The 21,545-nt window shown below is 39.1% G+C and overlaps 1 protein-coding gene across 6 annotated transcripts in view; it reads right to left on the reverse strand.

Moving 5' to 3' along the window:
• CHRDL1 (chordin like 1) overlaps positions 1-21,545 on the reverse strand; it is a 174,861-nt gene that overhangs the window by 42,484 nt on the left and 110,832 nt on the right. For 3 of the 6 annotated variants that reach the window (XM_080652748.1, XM_080652746.1, XM_080652745.1), the window contains exons 5-6: positions 18,778-18,923; positions 16,968-17,061 (exon numbers count right to left, since the gene is read on the reverse strand). In XM_080652748.1, coding sequence (XP_080508874.1) covers positions 16,968-17,061; positions 18,778-18,923 — 240 coding nt within the window. The remainder of the gene's footprint in view (positions 1-16,967; positions 17,062-18,777; positions 18,924-21,545) is intronic. The other 3 variants (XM_080652747.1, XM_080652744.1, XM_080652743.1) reach the window with 1 other exon arrangement.

The following is a 21,545-nucleotide window of genomic DNA, read 5'->3' on the forward strand; positions in this document are numbered from 1 at the left end:
CTGCCCCCTTCCATCCCCAACTGAGATCTGCTATTCTATTCCATGAATCCATACTTCTGGACCTATTTTGTTCATGAGTTTATTTTTTTTCATTAGATTCCAAATATAAGTGAGATCATGTGATATTTGTCTTTCTCTGAATGGCTTATTTCACTTAGCATAATACTCTCCAAGTCCACCATACTTATAATCAGTCAGAATCTCAAAGCAATATATAAGCATATAGTCTCTGTTAAATGAGGTATCATGGCAAAACAATGAGGCAAGTAGATATCAGGCATGGGAATCAACTATTAATACCCTGTAATACAAGTTCAGGTGAATGTGTCACAATAACCTAAGTTTTTGCAGACAGGTATGTGTACCTAAATTGGAAAATTTTACTTAGTTAAAAACTACTGGAGCCATTACTTCTGTATATATATTTTTTCAAGTACGAACTTCTAGGACATTTGTTGCCTTTGAGCTTTTAAAGTCATTAACATTTCATTCTTTAAGCTGGAATGTTCTATAAGTGGCTGCTAAAGGTTTCAGCAGTTTAGTTGTCCTACTTAATATGAACCATAGTTAAAATGAAATTATCTTCTTAGATGTTCACATTTTGTACAACTATAAGTGGTTCTCTAGACCTGGGCAGGTTCTGTTGGACAGCTGAAAATAAATTTGTTCATTTAGAATATTCAATGTTTATATCTATTATACATTTAAGAGACAAATATATAAAAGAAAAAAGTAGTCACTGAATCTCTAAAAAACCTTTTTCTTTGCATTATTTTTTCCTGATTCACTGGACAAATTATCTAGAGTGAGAGAGAGCCTCTTTTTTTCAGCCAAGGTTTAAAAAAAACCCACAATGATTCTAATGTAGACAGATGAATTTCAGTTAATTCCAAGAAGCAACAAGATGTGATTTTAACCAGTTTTTAAACCAAAATGAACAACAACTCTACTGTACTGTATGTCAAACAATATTCATTTAACCTTAAAAGCCACATATGTTGTTTATTTAAACCTCAATCATACTCTGAGTGGTACCCTATGGAGCTGGAATGGCTTGGCTTTCTGGTAATGGGAGAACAAGTATTTGAAAATGGTCAAAAGCTAGGCTAAAATTAAGACTCTATAACTCCCATTGCTTCCATTAATCTTTGGGTAGCTTGGGCAGGTCACAGAAGTAAACCCTGTCCTCACAAAAAGACAATGAGCTTATGAGATACTCATGAAGATAATCTTCAGACAGCAAAACTATGCTGGCATGTGGCCTCTTCTGAACCACACACAACATCATTAATAGGGTGCCACCCATAGATGCCAATGTATTTGGGAGAACCTAGTCTTATGCCTGTTTTTCTTTTTTTTGGTAGGCATAATTATTAGGATTGACTCTCCCACTTTCCAAAGTGTCTTTGTTTGGATGATAAATTATATGGTCACACTAATCATAAAGCAAATAGAAATTAAATGAATCCTAGAGATGGGGAGGTGATCTCTGTGACAAGGGAAAATGATCTCTGTATTTTTAGAGAAACACATTGAAATCAGCAGAATTGGGGCAAATGGTTAAAGGGCTTTTGAGGGAAATTGAGAGAGAGCACAGAGGAAGAAATTAATCAGAAAATCTCCACCAGGTTCTGTGGTGGGCCATGTTATAGCTAGTACTCAGTACCCAAGCTGGAGATTAAAGAGGAAATTAAAAGCTCTCTGGAGGGGGGCTCTGTGAAACATCTAATTCTACAAATTCTGTTGAAAGGGAGACAAGTGTGGTGAAATACAAGGAAAGCTCTAAAAAACACTGGTATAAGGATTCTCCATTGGTAGACATTTGAGCTCCAATAATGAGGTATTGCAAGAAGTCTTCCAGTGGACAGACATTTAGTTTTTGTTTGGACTGTCTTAGTATTTTTAACATAATATCTGCTTGAGAAATACTAAGACACAGACAAGGGAGAAGTTCCTGCCAACAGTAGCAAGACAAATTTGAAGAAGAGTACAAAAGCATTTATCCAGATAAAATAGAAATATGTACTTAAAAATGCATTGTGAGAGTATATGTGTTTGCAGTAAAAGAGCAGGGGAGAGGGGATAAAGAAACTATTAACTAGATCATGCTCATGACCCATGCTGCTCTCTCAGTGGAGATGTGACTAAATAGATCCAAGTTTATAGTTAGAAATGGGGTATTTACATCCCATGGTAGTCCCAAAGAAAAGAGCTGGAAGTGTACCATATCTGACCCCTGGGAGCAGAGTCATCACAAATTGTTCCTCTCAGTAGCCTCTCAGTTAACAGAATTCCCAAAGTTCTTTCACATCTCCAAGTTGAGAGGCAGTATAGTATAATGGCTAAGAGAATAGCCCAGAGCCGGACTGCCTGGGTCCAAATTGTGACTCTTACCCCTTCTTTCCTCACTTTGGAAAAGTGAATTAACTTCATTGTGCCTCAATTTCCTTATTTCTAAGACGGAGACAATAATACCAACCCTATAGGGTTATGAAATTAATTAATTAGTATAAGCAAAAAGATTAGAACAGTGCCTTGCACATGGTGAGTGTCATGTAAGTGTTAGCCCATTATTACCTCTTCCTCTTCTTTCAATCCTTTCTCTCAACTTCTTCCTCCTCTTCAAGAGTAGCTTGCACATGGGGAAAACCCAACTTAAAGGATTCCCACAAGTGGGCTAGGTATTTAACAAAGGAAAGGGTCTAGATTAAACAAACAAACAAAGCCTAGTCAAAAGAGAAAATGTATGTCTCCATATAGAAAGGGAATAATTTCATTTCTAAATCATCAGAAGCCAGGGTCCTGAAAATACAAAAAAAAATGTTTGCAGAGATTCCTTCAGCTCATACTTCAGAACTGCCTTAGATTCTCTCATAATCATGCTAGTACTCTTCTTATTTTCATTCTTTTAGAAAAGAAGTTTACATTTTAATTAAAATCCTTTTCTCTCTTGGCTTAAACTGAGCCTTAAGAGGACAGATATCTGTTTCATTGGGAGGCAGTACAATTTACATAGTCATAAAATGGAGTGGTAAAATTCCAAGTACCCAAATAAGGTAGAGTCCTGTGCTATCATATCCATTAACGGGAAAGAACAAGCAGGATAGAGAAGGGAAACTCAATAATCTACTGGTGTTTACTGTCTGGTCAACTTAGGAATGAAATTCAGTCAGTTAAAGGTCCTTCTTATTTCCATAAACACCACTTTGGTTTCTTGGCCCTGTACAAAGAAGACTGGACTATTTGGTGAGAGTAGGGGACGTAGGTCTGAAGAAAAAATAGATATAGTCATTCCAGCAACTTGATTGAATTGACTGAATAATTGTATCAACTGCCCACTTTGCCTGCAATATGGAGACCTCGAATTTGTAAGTTCTTACAGTTATAGTGTAGGTAATATTCAAATGTGATTCCTCTGCCTGACATAGGTCCTCTTTCTCATGTTTCTTTTTCCTCTGTTTATACTATCAGTCAACAAATCAGATTAATTTTTATAAATGTTGGGGCTCTATTCTCATGAAGACTATTATAATGAGAATAATGTGCATATCCAGTGGTGTGTTTCTGGGCAATCATGGCATCCCTTGAAGTAGTTAGAAGGACAAAGCTAAAGGAAGAGTGGCTTTAACCACCCGTGAAGAAATAATTGCTCTGAAATGCTCCACTGATAACTCCTTATTTTAAATGTAGAACCAGACTCAGATACACATAAAAAACCCTCCAACCCCATAATAAGATGGGGCATTATTGACCTTGACAGGATATCCCAGATGGCTAATTAGGAGCCATTGCCATTAATTTGTTAAGCTCAGTATAAAAGTCAATGCTGTCTCATGTACTGTCTGAAGGGATCTCTGTCGAAGAAGAAACATTCTAGACATAAGAGACATGCCAAGAAGGAACATGATGACTTTAGAGGGGTGGGAGTCCTTGGAAAGTTAGCAAGCATGTGAAGCTGAATTCTGAATGCAAGGGATGGAGAGAGAACAAAAACAACCTGACTAGGAGAAGTAGATAAGGATGGAATCTCTCAGATGCTCCCATCTTCATTAACATGAATGATTCACTTTTGAAAAGGGGTTACCATTGGTTGTCAGACTCTTTAGTAGCTATGAAAAGATCACAGTGTTTCAATACATTTTGAAGTTTACCTGAAATCATACTATCTCAAAAATTAAGTCAATTTTTAAAGTGATGTTTCTTATTAAGTGTTTTCTTCCTATCATTATGACCAAGCAATAATAGTGTTTTCTGCAGAAAATGGAAGCAAGAACAAAACAACTCTAGATTGATATGTGAGGATCTATATTTGAAGTTGCTGTTATTTTCTCCAGTTTTCTTTGATTTAGAAAATATTTGAAAACCTTGGTAGATTTTTTTATGATGTAAAAAGAGGAAATATCTCATTGACCATTTCCATTGAGATCTCTGGGTCCCAGTCAAGATGGCATCTGATATAAAACTTTGCTGCTTTTTAAAAATATATATATTTTTATTGATTTCAGAGAGAAAGGGAGAGGGAGAGAGAGGTAGAAACATCAATGATGAGAATCGTTGATCAGCTGCTTCCTGCACGCCCCCTACTGGGGATCTAGCCTGCAACCTGGGCATGTGCCCTTGACCAGAATCGAACCCAGGACCCTTCAGTCTGCAGGCCGATGCTCTATCCACTGAGCCAAACCAGCTAGGGCACTTTGCTGCTTTTTAAAAGATAAATCATGAGTCTTAGGTAAAATGGAAATTGTTGTGAACACTGACAAATTGATTTTAAATAATTGCTTCTAGTTCAGGTTACCTTGAAGGAGTTAGCATAATACTCAATTTCATAAAACAGATTCAATGTGTTCATTATACATGTGTTGGATAAATTAGCTGGCATTGAGTAAGTTGTAAGTTCAGTCATTTCTCCTGCCTCCCAAACCAGGACTGTACTTGTAGAACTGTCAAGAGGATTTATAACTGTGACTCTTTTTTGATAAATGCATTACAAAAGATACGCTTAATACCATAAGGGGAAACAGAGGAAAAATGAAGACACTCTTTTCCTTATAGAGGTTCCCAGTTGAGAAGCCAAGTCCCATGAAATAATGAACAATATGAAAAATATTTTAAAATGCTACTAACCAGACTAAACACTGAAAGTAGACAAAGGAGACCAATGGGGACTAGATTAATCAGGCAAGACTATTTAGAAGAGGTGTGACTTAACCTATGCTCTTGAAAAGTGGGTAGGATCCTAATTGGAAAAGAGAGGAGAGAAGCTTGTTCAAGCTTGTGGGGAGTAAGAGTTAAGACAGGAACATAACAGGAGTGAAGGTGGAAGGAACCTATGATATTATAGTACAAAAAGAATCACCAGCCTAGAGGAAAAGATGTGTGTGTTGTTTCAGAGACCTGAGGATGAATAGTAGGTGAAAGAAGTGTCAGATTGTTTTACAGAGGGCCTTTAGAAACAAGCTGAAGACTTATTTCGCTTAGAACAATACCCTCTAGGTCAAGCATGTCAAACTTGCGGCCCATGGCTCACATGTGGCCCACAATGAATATTTTTGCGGCCCAGCCAATATAACGTTATATAAGAAATGTCTTAATAAAAATTTTGTAACTTATTTTTTACAATATCCTATTATACATAATTATTAATAACTAACTACAATGTTCGCTAATTACTGATTACTATAATCATGTTGCATTCATTTCTCTTACGTGCCTTATGTGCAGGTGCACCATTTCTCTCCACTAATACTAGAAGCGAATATTTTAGCAGCCGATTGCCATATCATTAGTCTTGGACTGACTTGTCTGGTGTGTGCAACAGGAAATATTTTGCTTTCAGAGAACAAGAAAAATAGGTTTATTTGTGTTATGCTTATTAATTTATGCAGTTATTCAGTGTCTGGTAAGTTAATGTTCAAGAAAAATACTAATTTTTATTAAAATGTTCTATTATCTTATGTTAATGATTACCCATTTATTTCAGCCCTTTGTATTCAGCACGTCTCTATCGAAATAAACCTACATTTCTATGAAAATTGAAGCTTTTGTTTTTTTTGAGGCCCACATAAACTTAAACCTTATTTGGCCCGTGTTAGCCTTTGAGTTTGACATGATCAAGTAGTTCCTTAAGAAAAAACTAGAGTATTGTACGGCATGTTCAATGAAGGAAGAACACTATGGACACTCTTACAGGATGAGGTGGCTGGTTTCATGGTATAATCAGAAGTCAGGGGTCCTGGGAGGATAAGACAGCCACCAGTTATTTCCTTAACTTTTGAGTCAATCCTCCCTTACCCTGGGGTACAGAGAACAAAGATGGATGTGGTGTGAATTGAGGCTTAAAAGAGAGTCCTAGGAGTCTTCCTTCACCTCCTTGACTGGGTAAATCACTCTCAATGACTGGCTTGTATAATATCTTTCCTTTTTACCATGTGGCAAAGTTACAATTTTATATTTACACTAGAGGCCCAGTGCACGAAATTTATGCATGGGGGGGGCTCCCCTCAACCCAGCCTGAACCCTCTCCAATCCGGGACTGATCCTGGCCTAAAGTGGCAGTTGGACATCCATCTCACAATCAGGGACCGCTGGCTCCTAACTGCTCGCCTGCCTGCCTGCCTGATCACCCCTAACTGCCCCCCCTGACAGCCTGGTCACCCCAACTGCCCCCCCCACTGGCCTGGTCACCCCTTACTGTACCTCGGCTGGCCTGGTTGCCCCCAACTTCCCCCCCTGCCAGCCTGGTCACTCCTCACTGCCCCCCCGGCTGGCCTGGTTGCTTCCAACTGCCCCCCTGCTGGCCTAGTTGCCCCCAACTGCCCCCCATTGCTGACCTGGCCACCCTCAACTGCCCCCCCCCTGCTGGCCTGGTCACCCCACACAGCCTGCTTGTTCAGTCATTTGGTTGTCCCTCACTAACACCCCTTCCAGCCTGGTCACCCCATGAAGCCTGCTGTTCAGTCGTTTGGTCATCCTTCACTAACCCCCCTGCCGACCTGGTCACCCTAAGCAGCCTGCTGTTCGGTCATCACTGTGACAGTGTCCTGGGCAATTTGCATATTCTTCTATTATTAGTATAGGTGTGTTACTATTTGATGAATACCTGTCTTCCCCATTAAACTCTGCCAGGTCAGGTTTCACGTCTGTTTGTTCACCATTTTATATCCATCAACAGCTACTAGGTGCTTAGTGGTTGCTTGACAAATGTTCACTGAATGAAGGAAGGTAGATATTTACATTCAGGCATTTTTAAGCCTAGAAAAAGATAAAGGTGGAACAAAAGTGTTCCACTATAGTTGGGAGTGGGCAGGTTAAGGCTTTGATGGGAAAGATGAATACAGTGGTCTTATAATTATCTGCTTATGCCAGTGTGCCACACATGTCCTCTCCCTCCCTTCACTTCTTTTCACTAGGAGAGGCCCTTGTCACACTCCTATGAATGGCTTCTACCAGGTAGTGTAAGAATTTGGGACTCTAGAACCAGGCCAAAAAGTTTTAAATTCTGGCTCTGCCACTTACTACCATTTATCCTTAGGCAAATCACTTAACTTCTCTGTCTCAGTTTCCTCATCTATAAAATGTGGATAATAATTGTTCCTACTTTATTGTAAGGATCAATGAGCTATTATACATCTAAGTCCTTCAACTGCTGCATAGAACATAGTAAATGCTACATATGTATACCATCCAGCAAATGCAAGCTTGTCTCTCAATACAGTTGATAGCCTACCCCAAATACCTCTCTCTTGTCTAGAGTCCAAGTACATAGCCTTTCACTTTGCTTTGGCAAGATAGGCAGGAGACAGGAAACAGAAATGATAAATGGTAGAGGGAAATTGGGTGTGGGTTTGGGTTTGAGACCTGCCTGCCCAGAATGTGGCAGCAATACAATCTCTGAAGAGATGTTTTCTTTTGATAAAGTTTTCCTTAAGGTTCCAGTGGCTGTTTGTGCTACATTTTTAGTCCAGATGAGGTTTGCTGAAGTGCCAGCAATGACATGAACCCTGCCAACACTGTGCTGACTGCCCTAGCCTCAGAGACATGTTTAAACAACTGGAGCTGAGATTCAATCTGTGGCTAATATTGCTGTCTGACCCAGGAAAAAAGGCATACATTAGTGTTTGGTGATAGTGCAGAGGGCTGGTTTCAATGGGGCCCTTTATATTAAAGGTTTGCAATTTCAGCACTCAAAAGGTTACTTCTTCTGCAGTATTTTGCCTACAATTAGGGTGACCAGCATAGGGAAGAAGTATGTTTAGATTCACTGCCATATGATGAATATGCTTATAAAAGATATACCATTGTAAAAACATCATTTCAACAGAAAAAATCCAGGTGCTTCAAAAATTAAAACTTCCAGGGAGATTAAATTACATTGTATACAACTGAAAGATGCAAAGAAATTAAAGGCAGAGAAATAGCATCAATTTTATGAAATGTAGGATTTAGTCTTTATAGGGAAAGATGCAAGATAATGCTTTATTTAGGCTGGAAAAGAGATGGCAAAGAAAGGACTTAATGAACTGTCAACCACGTGAAAGGGCAATACATGATCATTAATAACTAGCTTTTATCTGTTGCTTCTGAGAACATGATTAAAGAAATTTAAATTGTGACAAGAGAACTGTTGAGAAAATGGTTAGTTCCAGGATCTGTTACACAAGAAGGACTAGAAATAAAGTTCAGTATATGGAAATTAAGTAAATGAAAAGGCAAGACTATTGGAATTAAATAAGGTGCAATTCTATTTAACCCCAGGGTATTAAATATGATAAATACATTTAAATATATAAATGTATATTAAATATAATAAGTACATATTATTTTCATAGAATAATTATCACTTATTAAGCAATAACTCTGTGCTAGACCTTCTATTAACAGTCTATGTCATCTCAGTTAATTTTTACAACATTTCCATGGGTCATAGATATTATAATCTCCATTTTCTTAGCTGAGGACACTAAGGTTCTGAGTGGTAAAGTAGCTTGCCCAAGGTAACATCTCTATTAGGTGGTAGCCCTGCTATGTCAAATCTATGTCTGGCTTCTGAGCTATGTGGTTTGCAGTACATTGCCTCTCAGATACAGTAATATGTATTTTTTGCGGTTTCCATTCTTTTATTAATTGTTCTTCAGCTTAAATTTCACATCCTTTTGTCAAAAAAATCTCAGCCTAACAACTAGCTGGTTACATTAGCAACCACGTATACACCTCTGCTCAGTATGGACTCTCTTCTCTTTGGAGCAGACTCAAATTAAGTTGAGGCAAGATGGGAAAAAAAGAGGTGAGGAGCAAAATACCTATATTTCCTGGCTGAAATGTAATATTTGTACTAAAGTACAATACACACACACTTTAGAAACAGGTTATAAAATATCCAGGGCTTTATTAAAGCATAAACCAAATTAGGCTACAAGTAAATCCATATTGAAATGAACATATTAAAATGATGAACATATACTGATACTCAGAATAAGGTCATTTCTTTTGAAAAGAAATATTAACTATAGAGTCCTTAAGTGAGATGGGGAGAAAAAAAATATGGGGATCAGAAATAATACCAGGTAATTTCTTATTGAGGATGAACCAATGTATAGTCAGTATAATCTACCACAGTCAATTCAGAGGAAGAAAACACAACCGTATTTAATAGCATCTAATTCAAACTGTGACTAACTTTCTGGCAATATTTCCCAGCTACTGTGCATTCATTCAAAGAGCACCTACTCCATGCCTAGCACAGTGGGAGAAAAAAAATAGATGAACCAGAAATAGTTTCTCAATTAATAAGCTTACACATTGGTAGGGATGATAAGACATGGGCACAAATAATAAAAGCAAAATATGACAAGGTAATAAATGCTACTGGAGAAGCACAAGTAAAGTACTGAGGTGTCCTAGAGAGAAGGGAGTTTTACTCTTAAATTACTAGATTAGTAATTTCCAGTTATAAAATAAATAAACCATGGGTATATGGAATATAGCAGAGATAATATAGTCAATCGTATTGTAATAATTTTGCACAGTGACTGATAGTTACTAGACTTATCATGGTGATCACATCATAAGTAGATAAATGTTGAATAACTATGTTGTACACTTGAAACTAACAACTATACTTTAATAAAAAAATTTTAAACGTTCATGGAGGAGGTGGTATTTAGGCTGGCCTTTTAAGGATAAGCGGGATTTGGGGAAGGAGAAACTAGGGATGGAGCTGGGAAGGCAGAGAAAGGAGAAAGACCTTCCAGCTGGTATTTATCAAAATATAGCCTGAGGATTACTTGTGTTAGAATTTGAGGAGGCTGCATTTGAAGTAGGGCTTGAGGAACTGGCAGGATTTTCACAAGCAGAGGTGAAAAGAGGGTTTTCCAGAAAGATAAAACACTCCTTTCTCCCAACCCTTACTGTTGTTACCTAGGTAGCCATTTTGTCTTCTTTCCCTCCCAGTTCCTCATCATAAAATAGCCTCCACTCATTCACCCCCAAGTTGCTTGCCATATGTTTGGAACTAGATGCTCTAACCAGTCAGAGACTGCCATTGGTTACTTTTGTATTGGCTTACTCAGGTTTCAGACTTCTAATAGTCGCAATTTAAATGCACTAAACCAAAATGCAAACCATCATTTCAGGCCACCCCTAGTCATCTACAAGGTCTTAGGACTGGTTTCTCAAAGCAGTGGTCTGTAGACCACCTGCATCAGAATGGACGATGGAGCCTCTTAAAATGCATATCCTAGCCTGGCCAGAGTGGCTCAGTGGTTGAATGTCAACTTAAAAACCAGGAGGTCAGGGTTCAATTCCTGGTCAGCGGCATGCAGGAGGCAGCTGATCCATGATTCTCTCTCATCACTGATGTTTCTAGCTCTCTCTCCCTCTCCTTTCCTCACTGAAATCAATAAAAATATATTAAAATACACACCCTAGGACCTCACTCCAAATCCACTGAATCAGAATCTCTATAATTATGGTTCAAGGATCTGAATCTTAACAAGTTCTTCAGGTGATTCTGAATCACACTGAAGTTTGAGACATATTGAGGGGCACAGGGAAAAATAAACATACAAATGTACAGAAACAATGTGAGTAGAACCTGAGATGCATGAATGAAAGAATGTGGATCTATAAAAGTAAGTTGAGGGTAGAGCTTGGAAGGCCTTCATTGTCAGAGTCAGGGGATTGACTTGCATTTTATTGGCAATAGGGAGTTAACTATTCCTTTCAGTGGCACAGTAGCTTGGTTAAGAGCCTGAAATCTAAAGCCAGATGGCCAGGTTTTAATTCTTAGCTTCTTGATTCACTATCTACATGATCTTGGATAAGTTTTTTTTTTCAATTTTGTTTTTCCATTATAGTTTACATTCAACATTATTTTATATTTGTTTCAGGTGTACAGCATAGCAGTTAGACAATCACATACTTTACAAAATGTTCCCCCGCCCCCTGATATTTCCAGTATCCTCCTGGCACCATACATAGTAAAAAAGATGAAGGGATTAATAAGTACAAATTGGTAGCTACAAAATAGTCATGGTGATGTAAAGTACAGCATAGGGAATATAGTCAATAATATTGTAATAACTACATACGGGACCTTGGACAAGGTTTAAACCTCTTCCTGCTTCAGTTTCATCATCTATAAAATAGGGATCATGGGATTAAATAAGTTCATGTTTGTAAAGTGCTTAGAACTATGGCTGGAATATAGTTAAGTATATGTGTCAACATAAAGACTTTTGAACAGGGGTGTATCATGGATAAGGCTATCTTTTGGGAAAATTAAGCTGGCAGTAATGTATATTCATTCCCTACCAGAAAATCCAATAATTTTTCCTTCTCAATGGTTCTCAACCTTGTCTTCACACTGGAATTACCTCTGTCACACCCACCCCCAGGTCTGGACATAAATATACCGAGGTAATTCCAATATGTAGACATGGTTGAGAACCAATGTTCTAAATATATTTCAAATTTGTCCATTTTTTTGTTACCAAATCCTCTCTATATGCAAGACACTATGCTAGGTCCTCTTCCTGCATTATCTCATTTGAACCTAACAACTATTTGGAGGTAGGTGTTAAATTTATCTTTAATTTAAATATTGTTAGAGAGCTTGAATACATTGCTCATAATCACCCAGGTAGAGAGTAGCAGGGCTGGGATGAGAACCGAGGTAGCCTAGCTCCAGAAGCTCCATTTGAACCACTACTTTACACTGTGCCCTTAGACCAGTGCACACTCCCACACTAGTGAGACTACTAGACTCACCTTTTTCCTGGTCTTTCCACTTGCTTTATTGCCTCCCTCAAATCTAATTTGGACACAATAGCTGGTGAGATCTTTAAAGTCATAACAGCATCATGTCATGCCCCTGTGTACAACTTTCCAATGGCTTCCTAATGCACTTAAGAACTGAAATCCAAACTCCTTCTTGTGGCCTTGAGTATCCTGCATGGTCTGTTCACCTCTCAAGCCTCATCTGCCAATTTTGACCATAAACACTACAGTATATTCCAGCTACACTGATCCTTATATTCCTTGAACACTCTAAGCTATTCTCTGCCCAAGGCCTCTAAACTTGCTTTTCTTTCTGCTTAGAATAATCTACCCACATGATATCTCAGAAAGACCTTCCCAATCGTTCAACCTAAATGTCCTCACCTCTTATTTTCTATATCAGTCCTTTGTTGATTTCCTTCATAGTACAGTTGTCCCTCAGAATTCCTGGAAGATTGGTTCAGGATCCTCCCAATGGCTACCAATATTTGAGAATGCTCAAGTCCCTCATATAAAATGTGTATTTGCATATAACCCATATATATTAGGTGTACTGGTTAACAATGCCGATTTTGTAATCAAAGAAAACACGGTAATTTCAAGAGAAACATCAAAAGTGCTTTATTCAAAGTAATGTCCATCATTAGCTACACATTTCCCAATCAGATAATTTGTGGATATTGTCCCAATAGAACTTTATATTTCAGATAATTTGCAGCTGTGCGTCGCAGCAGGTTGCCTAGGACCAAACCAGAATTATATTTCAGATAATTTGTGGATACTGTCCCAATAGAACTTTTCTTGTTTTGAGGCAGACCATTCAGAGACCCAATTATCCACTTCTTCGTACGTTTTGAAGTGCTGCTCAGAAAGTGCATGTGCCATCGATCAGAACAAGTGGTAATCTGAAGGAGCAAGGTCTGGTCAATACGGTGGGTGGGTTAATACTCCCCAGGAAGATCTTTTAATGTGTTTTTAACTGGTTTTGAAGTGTGTGATGGTGTGTCATCATGAAGCAAAATTACTTTGCCATGTCTTCTGGCACATTCTGGTCCTTTTACTAGTAAGATCAAAGCATGGTTCAAATTGATTATTTGTTGTCGGTAGCGATTAGTATTAATGGTTTCACCTGGTTTTAGAAGCTCATAATACACCACACCTTCCCAATCCCACCAAATGCAGAGCATTGTCTTCTTTCTGAAGCGATTCGGCCTTGCAGTCGATGTTGATGGTTGACCTGGATCAACCCATGATTTTGTGCATTTGGGATTCTCAAAATAAACCCATTTTTCATCACCAGTCACAATTTGATGCAAAAAAGATTTTCTTTCATGCCATTGAAGCAACATTTTACTGATGACTTTTCGGTTTTCCATTTGTCTTTCGTTCAGTTGATGTGGCACCCATTTTGCTTCCTTTAAAATCTTTCCCATTGCTTGTAAACTATCAGAAATTGTTTGCCGAGAAACGTTTAATCTTTCTGCAAGTTGTTTTTGAGTTTGACAGGCATCTTCATCCAATAATGCTTGTAATTGTTGGTCTTCAAATTTTTTCAGTTGACCTGGACGTTCTTTGTCTTTCACATCGAAATCATCCTTTTAAAGCCTTTAAACCAGCGTTCACAAGTATCTTGAGATGGAGCATGTTCACCATAAGCTTCCCGAAGTATTCAGCAGCACTTTTCTTCAAAATAAAGTAATGAATTAAAACTTCCTGCAAATGCTCTTTTTTTGGGGGGGGGGCACGAAATTTTTTAAGCGTAAAAATATCTATGATGCAGTCTTGATAACTTTAAATTTTAATTTTTTGCACAAAAATATGACTGCTTTAGGTTCTTTGCATGTTCAGGAAAAATTTACAAAAGACTCCATTAATCAAAAAAAGGGGGGATAGTAGGGTAATATCATGTAAGGAAAAATATCCTATAAGTAAATTACATCTAGAAAAATTTTACTTTACAAAATTAATTTTCATTTGTAATACTAACAGCAAGACACCCATGAAAAATACACATAGTGTCTAAATAAGACAAAGGAAAATCGTTTGGGCAAAAATAAAAAGGATCCCAAATCAATTATATAGAAAAGATCTCTTTATTAACCTTTGGTCGAGAATATGTTTGTATATTTTCAGAAAACAACTCCAAGACCATGTGGATTCCTGCAACAGAGAGGAATTGACAGGTCTGCTCCAACCACGAAGACAAGAGGAGAAACAGTCCAGAGATGGAAGATGCTGACGACGCCTTGCCACGTTAGCAGTCAGCAGCTGTGCGTCGCAGCAGGTTGCCTAGGACCAAACCAGAGAGGGTTGGACCTGCATTGCCACCATGTGCCCACCATCCAGATATCATTGCTGACATGTACACATAAGGAACTGTTTGACATTGAAACGGGGACTCAGAACTGTTGGTCATTGAAATTGGGACTCAAACATTTTTTGTTATTATGTGTTTATTTCTAGTCTGCAGAGGCAAGATTTTTTAAAGGAAAGAAATAGGGAAAAATAGATACAGAGGCAAAGAAGCATTGAACAGACTGTCAAACTACAGCAGGAAGGCAGGGGAGGTTGCGGGGGGGCGGGGTGGCGCTGTAAGAGATCAACCGAAGGACTTGTATGCATGCATATAAGCATAACCAATGGATACAAGACACTGGGGGGCGGGCAGGTAAAGGCATGTACTGGGGGGTAGGGGAGGCCGGGGGGAGGTCAACGGGGAAAAAAAAGGAGACATATGTACTACTACTTTTAATACTTTAAACAATAAAAAAAATCTATGATGTTAACACTTTCAGAAAATTTGACATACGAAGTTTTGAAGCTTGCTGTTAATACAACAAAATAGCATACATATCAAATTGCATATATATCAACCAACATATGTGTAACTCCATCTATTGAAAGAAATCCGCATTATTAACTGGTACACCTAGTACATATAGGTTACACCAGGGTATGCCTATATACCACTTCAATCTGTAGTTGATTGAACCTGCAGATGCATACCACATGGATATGGAGGACCAAGTGAAATTAAACTGTTCATATTTAGATATTTTTTTACTTTTAGTATATTATTTGTCTTCTCTGGTAAGATGTAAGTTCCATAAGAGCAAATAACATATCTTTGCTGCTCCATATGCCAGATATGGTTTTACAGGTTGTGTACTCCACAAGGGTGCCACAGCTAAGGCGGTGTATTCACAAGGATTTTCTGGCAAATGGCAGCAAAGTATCTTAAGTAAGAGAATCCCTTTTGTAATTCACATAAAGATGCTATAGAGTCTTTGAGGTGCCCTGTGTGTGCACTATATTCAACAATATGTATTCAGCTTCTACGTAGCAAAGTGCCGAGCATACAGTAGATGCTCAATAAATATGTTGATTGGATGGAAGGAAAGAAGACAAAATTAGATACTGCCATAGGGAAAATGGGAAAAGGAGGGATACATAACTGCTAATAGATTTGGTAATTTGAGAAAATGCAATAAAGGGGAAATTAATGGTGGTTATGTTTGCTCTTAGAAGCCTAGAAAAAAAAGTGGTGTCATTCAATATTAAATAAATGGAAGTCAAAGAAGAAAAAACTGGCTTGAGAAAATTACTATTCCATTTTAGATATAATTTAAGAAAATGATGCTTTACATATTGCTTTTATTGAGTTTATCACAATATAGCCATAGTATTTTATGAATATACTAGAGGCCCAGTGCACGAAATTCGTGTGGGGGGCAGGGGGGTCCCTCAGCCCAGTCTGCACACTCTCGCAATCCGGGACCCCTTGAGGGATGTCCGACTTCTGGTTTAGGCCCTGATCACCCAGGGATGAGGCCTAAACCAGCAGTTGGACATCCCTCTCACAATCTGGGATCGCTGGCTCCTAACTGCTCACCTGCCTGCCTGATCACCCCTAACTGCCTGCCTGCTTGATTGCCCCTAACCACTCACCTGCCTGCCTGATCGCCCATAACTGCTCTGCCTGCCTACCTGATTGTCCCTAACCCCTCTGCCTGACTGCCTGATCACCCCTAACTGCTCTGCCTGACTGCCTGCCTGATCACCCCTAACTACTCTGCCTGCCTGATCGCCCCTAACCACTCTGCCTGCTTGCCTTATCATCCCTAACCGCTCTGCCTGACTGCCTGATTTCCCCTAATTGCTATACCTGCCTGCCTTCCTGATCGCCCCTAACCACTTGCCTGCCTGCCTGCTCAGTGTGCGTCATAACAACCAGTCACTCCACTGTCCAGTCGATTTGCATATTACCCTTTTATTTTATAGGATATAAATTTGCCCTGCACAGTCTTCAAAATGGTCATGTCAATGCTTTGCAAGGCCCATTCTGTCTTTTAAGGCTGTGCATGGAAATAGCCTGTGTTTTACAACATAATAATATGGGGCCCAAACTAGAAGGGATTAATGAAAGAGAGAATAAGACATGCACTTTCACACTAGATGATTCCCACCCCGCCTCTCCTGCCACACTCTTGTGGTTTCTGTCAACTGGTGGCCCTTAAAATCAGTGCTTTTATTTTTTTTTTCCTTTTCTGTAGGAAAGCATCCCTACAAACTAAAGCTATGACAGAAAATTCACTTTCCCTAGGACACTGGGCAGATATTTTCCTCTCTTCTAAGTCTTTCTACTCAGATTGGCAGCACATTGGGTTTTGAGATATGGATGGGATACCTACCTCTGCATACCCGGCAGCAGGAATCTGGAACAGAGATAGGGAATGCACAGCTTAATTTGGGGCAAGTCTTGAGACCACAGTACACATTTCCTTCCTGTAAAGAAGAAACAGAGTTAAGGTCACAAGGTGGCTTAGACAGGTACCTGGGATGAGAAGAGGCTCAAAACATGGCATGTTCTTCCCCACTCATCTCCCACTGTCAGTTCTAGGTACTTCCTAAAATTTACTAGGTATTATTTTGTTCTATTTACTATTTTACCACACCAGAGATTAAGACACAGAAGAATTATCAATCCTCATTATGCATCCTGGTCTAAGATGTCACAAAGTGGTCCGTGGAAGGACCTGCCATAGGCCTCCAAATCACCAAATACAGTCTTGTTCCTCTGTCCTTTGTTCATTGTATCCCTTGGTCCTCATCATACCTCAACTGGATGTTGGGGATTTCGGGGAATGTGGATTTGCATAATAGCCACCTTTTGTAACTCTCACTAGTCTCTCTTCCAAACCCAGGATACAAGCTCTCTGGGGTAATACAAAACTATACAAATGTTCTGAATTGACAGCTCAGTCCAGCACGAGGCAAAAGAGAGGATCAAATTTACTTGCTGTTATGTCTGTTTTTGAATAATCTTCATTCCCTAAAGTTCTATGTTCCAAACATTATTTTTTAAGCCTTGTTCTTAGTTCTTAGAAGCATATAATTCTGCGGCTAGAAGGATTTCTGAAAGGTCAGGAAGGCACAACCACAACCAAATTATTCCAAACTACTGAGATACTGTATTTTTACTAAAAACCCCTATGGATCTAGATCTTTCAAGGCATCTGATGTCTGAAGCATACAATCTTGAACTTGAAAATCACTGTAACTCATATTTGTGAATTATAATCACTCTTGGAAATCCAGCATTAAATTCCCCTTAGAGGGAAAACAGTTGTTTCTACATTTAACTTCATTCCCTAACACTTCAGTTTAAATACTCATTCAACTCCATTTTCTGCTATCTATTTCATTCTCTGGACTGCACAATTAGATGAAGATATAATCAGTATACTTCATTGCTTAAGTATATACATTCTTTTGACAAGTAATGTCACAGGTTCAATCATGCTTTGTCAAGAGAGTTCTCATTGCAGGGAACCAGGGATGAACTGGTTAATGGAATACTTCAGAGATGAAACTAAGAGACTGCCTATTTTCTTGTGAATTTCACTGAATGGTCCTATCAGCCGTCGGCAAACTACGGCCCACGGGCCGAATCCGGCCTGTTCGGCTGTTCTATCCGGCCCGCGGAGCCGAAAGAGTGGAGGGTTCTCTTGCTCTCCCCTCCGCTCCTTTACTTTGAATTTATATTAGTTCACACAAACACTCCATCCATTCTTTTGTTCTGGCCCTCCAGTCCAGTTTAAGAACCCATTGTGGTCCTCGAGTCAAAAAGTTTGCCCACCCCTGTATAGTGCCAGTGACTTTTCTACCCATAGTATCTATCCCTACAGCTTCAAATGAAGGCTTTAATGGTATAACTACTGTTTTTTAAAAAAGTGCATATCAAGACCACCAATTCATCACTGTCCTTTAAGCAGTCCCAAAGCTTTAAGACCAGAATATGACTGGGTCTGAACTCTTCAACAGAGTTATTCAGGGTGGATGAACTCAGGGAGTCTGGATTGACAGGAATGCTATGATTTAAATGAAATTCATCTTCCATTCAAACACCCTACAATGCAAGCTCAAACTAAAGGTATTAGTACAGAGGAAGCTTTCTTATTGGGTAGGGGCTAGCAGGGACATTAAGATGCAGGGACTTACCGAACAGCTGCACTGGGTGCACTGATTGGGTTGCCGGTTCTGAAAGAGTCCTTCAGCCATGAACAGCTCACCATGTTGGTAAGTGGTCCCATTGTACTCACACGACTTGCTGGTTACCTTATTGTTCACTGGGAGTAAGGAGTCTTCTGGGACAGGGTGGAGAAAAAAAAAACATACCAAGTATTGGCATCATTGCAAAGAATTTCATAAATCCCAACAGTAGATGGGGCTGTACCACACTGAGGGAGTTAAAAGATAGTTCCTAATTCAGTGGCTGATGATGAAAAAATAAGACATGCCTCGCTTTATTGTGCTTCACTTTATTACACTCCATAAGTGTGTGTTTTTATATATATAAATTGAAGGCATGAGCCTCCACCCGCAAAAAGATTACAACTTGCTTTATTGTGATACTCGCTTTATTAAAGTGGTCTGGAACAAATCCCATGGTATCTCTGAGATATGCTTATATTAAAGCAGCCAGACAAGAATAGCAACTGACATGACCATCATCCATTTTTTTTCATTTGCTGAGCATTTACTGAACAACTGCTCTCTGTGATAGGTGTTAGAGAGAGACCAGATAAGAAGGACAAGGACCTTGCATTGATGGAGCTAACAGATCTATAAGAATAAGGTATTAACTTGCCTAGAAGGAGGGAGTCCTGTCAGAAGAAAAACCGTCTATATACACTGAGTGGCCAGATTATTATGATCTCTGAATGCATAATAATCTGGCCACTCAGTATATATATATATATATATATATATATATATATATATATATATATATATATATATTAGAGGCCCAGTGCATGAATTCGTGCATGGGTGGGGTCCGGCCAGCCTGGCCAGGGGGAGGGATACAGGCATATATCCCTGTATCCCTCCCACTGGCCAGGCTGGCCGGACCCCACCCATGCACGAATTCATGCACTGGGCCTCTAATATATATATATATATATATATATATATATATATATATATATATACACTGAGTGGCCAGATTATTATGCATTCAGAGATCATAATATTGCTGGTCAAACTCCTGGTCGAGGGGACAATTTGCATATTAGCCTTTTATTATATAGGACATACACTGAGTGGCCAAATTATTATGCATTCAGAGATCATAATAATCTGGCCACTCAGTGTATATAAAAAAGGCTAATATGCTAAGTGTCCAACCATCCAACTGGTTGCTATGATGCGCACTGACCACCAGGGGGCAGATGCTCAACTCAGGAGCTGCTGTGATGCGCACTGGCCATTTACAGATAAACGGCACCACAGACCTGGCACCCACAAAGCAACACTTGGCTTCCCCCAAGTGGGACACAGGCCCCGCCACCACCCTGAAGTGACACCCCACCATATCATAGCCGACACTGCCAAGACCCCAAGGCGCAAAATGAAGCCCGCAGCCCACAGCCCAGCCCAGCCTGGAAATAGTCGCTGTGAGTGCCGGGTAATGACGTCACAAAGCAACGCCTGGCTTCCTTTCCCTAGTCATGACCAGCCTCCTTGCAGTTATCTTCAGCCCAGGAACATGACTTGCTTTATAGCCAGGTGAAAACATTTACACTTCAACCAAATGTCTGTGAAGCATTTTCCTGTGCCTCATCTCATTTGATCCTCGAAGAAGTCCTGGAGTAGGTAGATAGGAGACTCGGTGGAATCCTGTTTTCTTTTCATTAGCAGGAAAACAGAGATTTAGAAAGCTTAGAAACTTGACCAGACTGAAAAGAAGTAAGAAATGGTGGACCTTGAAAATGACTTCAGGTTTTCTCACTGCACAGAATATAGTCAAACACTGCTGCAGTTAAGTATTTTACCCTTTGTTCTCCCTGTGTGATCTACAATAATAATCTGGTCTGTGCTGATATTTACTGCTGTGTTGTTGACAATTACCTGAAAGAGAAGTTGGGGTGCTTCACTGGGCTGTAAAAAGTTTAGCTAAATCAGAAAACAGGTCTAATTAAGCAAGTTTATCTATATATATAAAGCTCTCGCTGGTGCCAATCGCACACATGTGTTTCCATCTGTCATTGTTGATCGTGAATTTGGTTGACAGTTATAGAGAAAGGGCGAATAGCAATATTAAAATATTTCTTCTAATTAATTTCCTTTCAATGTGCACTGATGTTTGACTGATTCTAGAATCTTCCCTTCTAGCCACTATCAAGGTGGATGCCAATCATATCAAACCTATAACAAGGAAGGGACCACTCAATTAAAAAACCAAAACCAATAGAACATAAAGGCTGTCTTGCTTTCTAGAATGTTTTTGCTTAAAATACCCAGAAAACTGGTATCACACATTCTTTGGCTTCAGTGACTCTGGTAACTAACTCGATTACATACTTTGCTATATAAATTTATCTAGCTTCAATTTCTGAGTAACTCACCCCTTGGATGTTAACTACTTATTAATGACTCCTTACAGGCTACAAAGGAAATTTCTTAATTTTGCCTTAAAAAGAAGCTGCCTTAACTCCTAGAAAGAATTTCACTCATACTAATTGACCTCTGGTCTGGTCTATGAGTCCTGCTCCTGCCCCAAATACACACAAGCAGACAGCTACAGCTAGTAGAGAGGACTGAATGAAATCCACTGGGGAAAGGACAGGAGCAGGACCATTTGTCCCCTGGGATCTAATTATATAAAATCTCAGTATTTTTTGATGAAAGAAAACTAGATGATCTACAAAATAATATTTGCCATTATTCTTACAGGAGCTGGTGAATCTTTGCAATAACAAATGGAA

This window comes from Plecotus auritus, assembly GCF_963455305.1.
Source record: "Plecotus auritus genome assembly, chromosome: X".
Lineage (NCBI taxonomy): Eukaryota > Metazoa > Chordata > Mammalia > Chiroptera > Vespertilionidae > Plecotus > Plecotus auritus.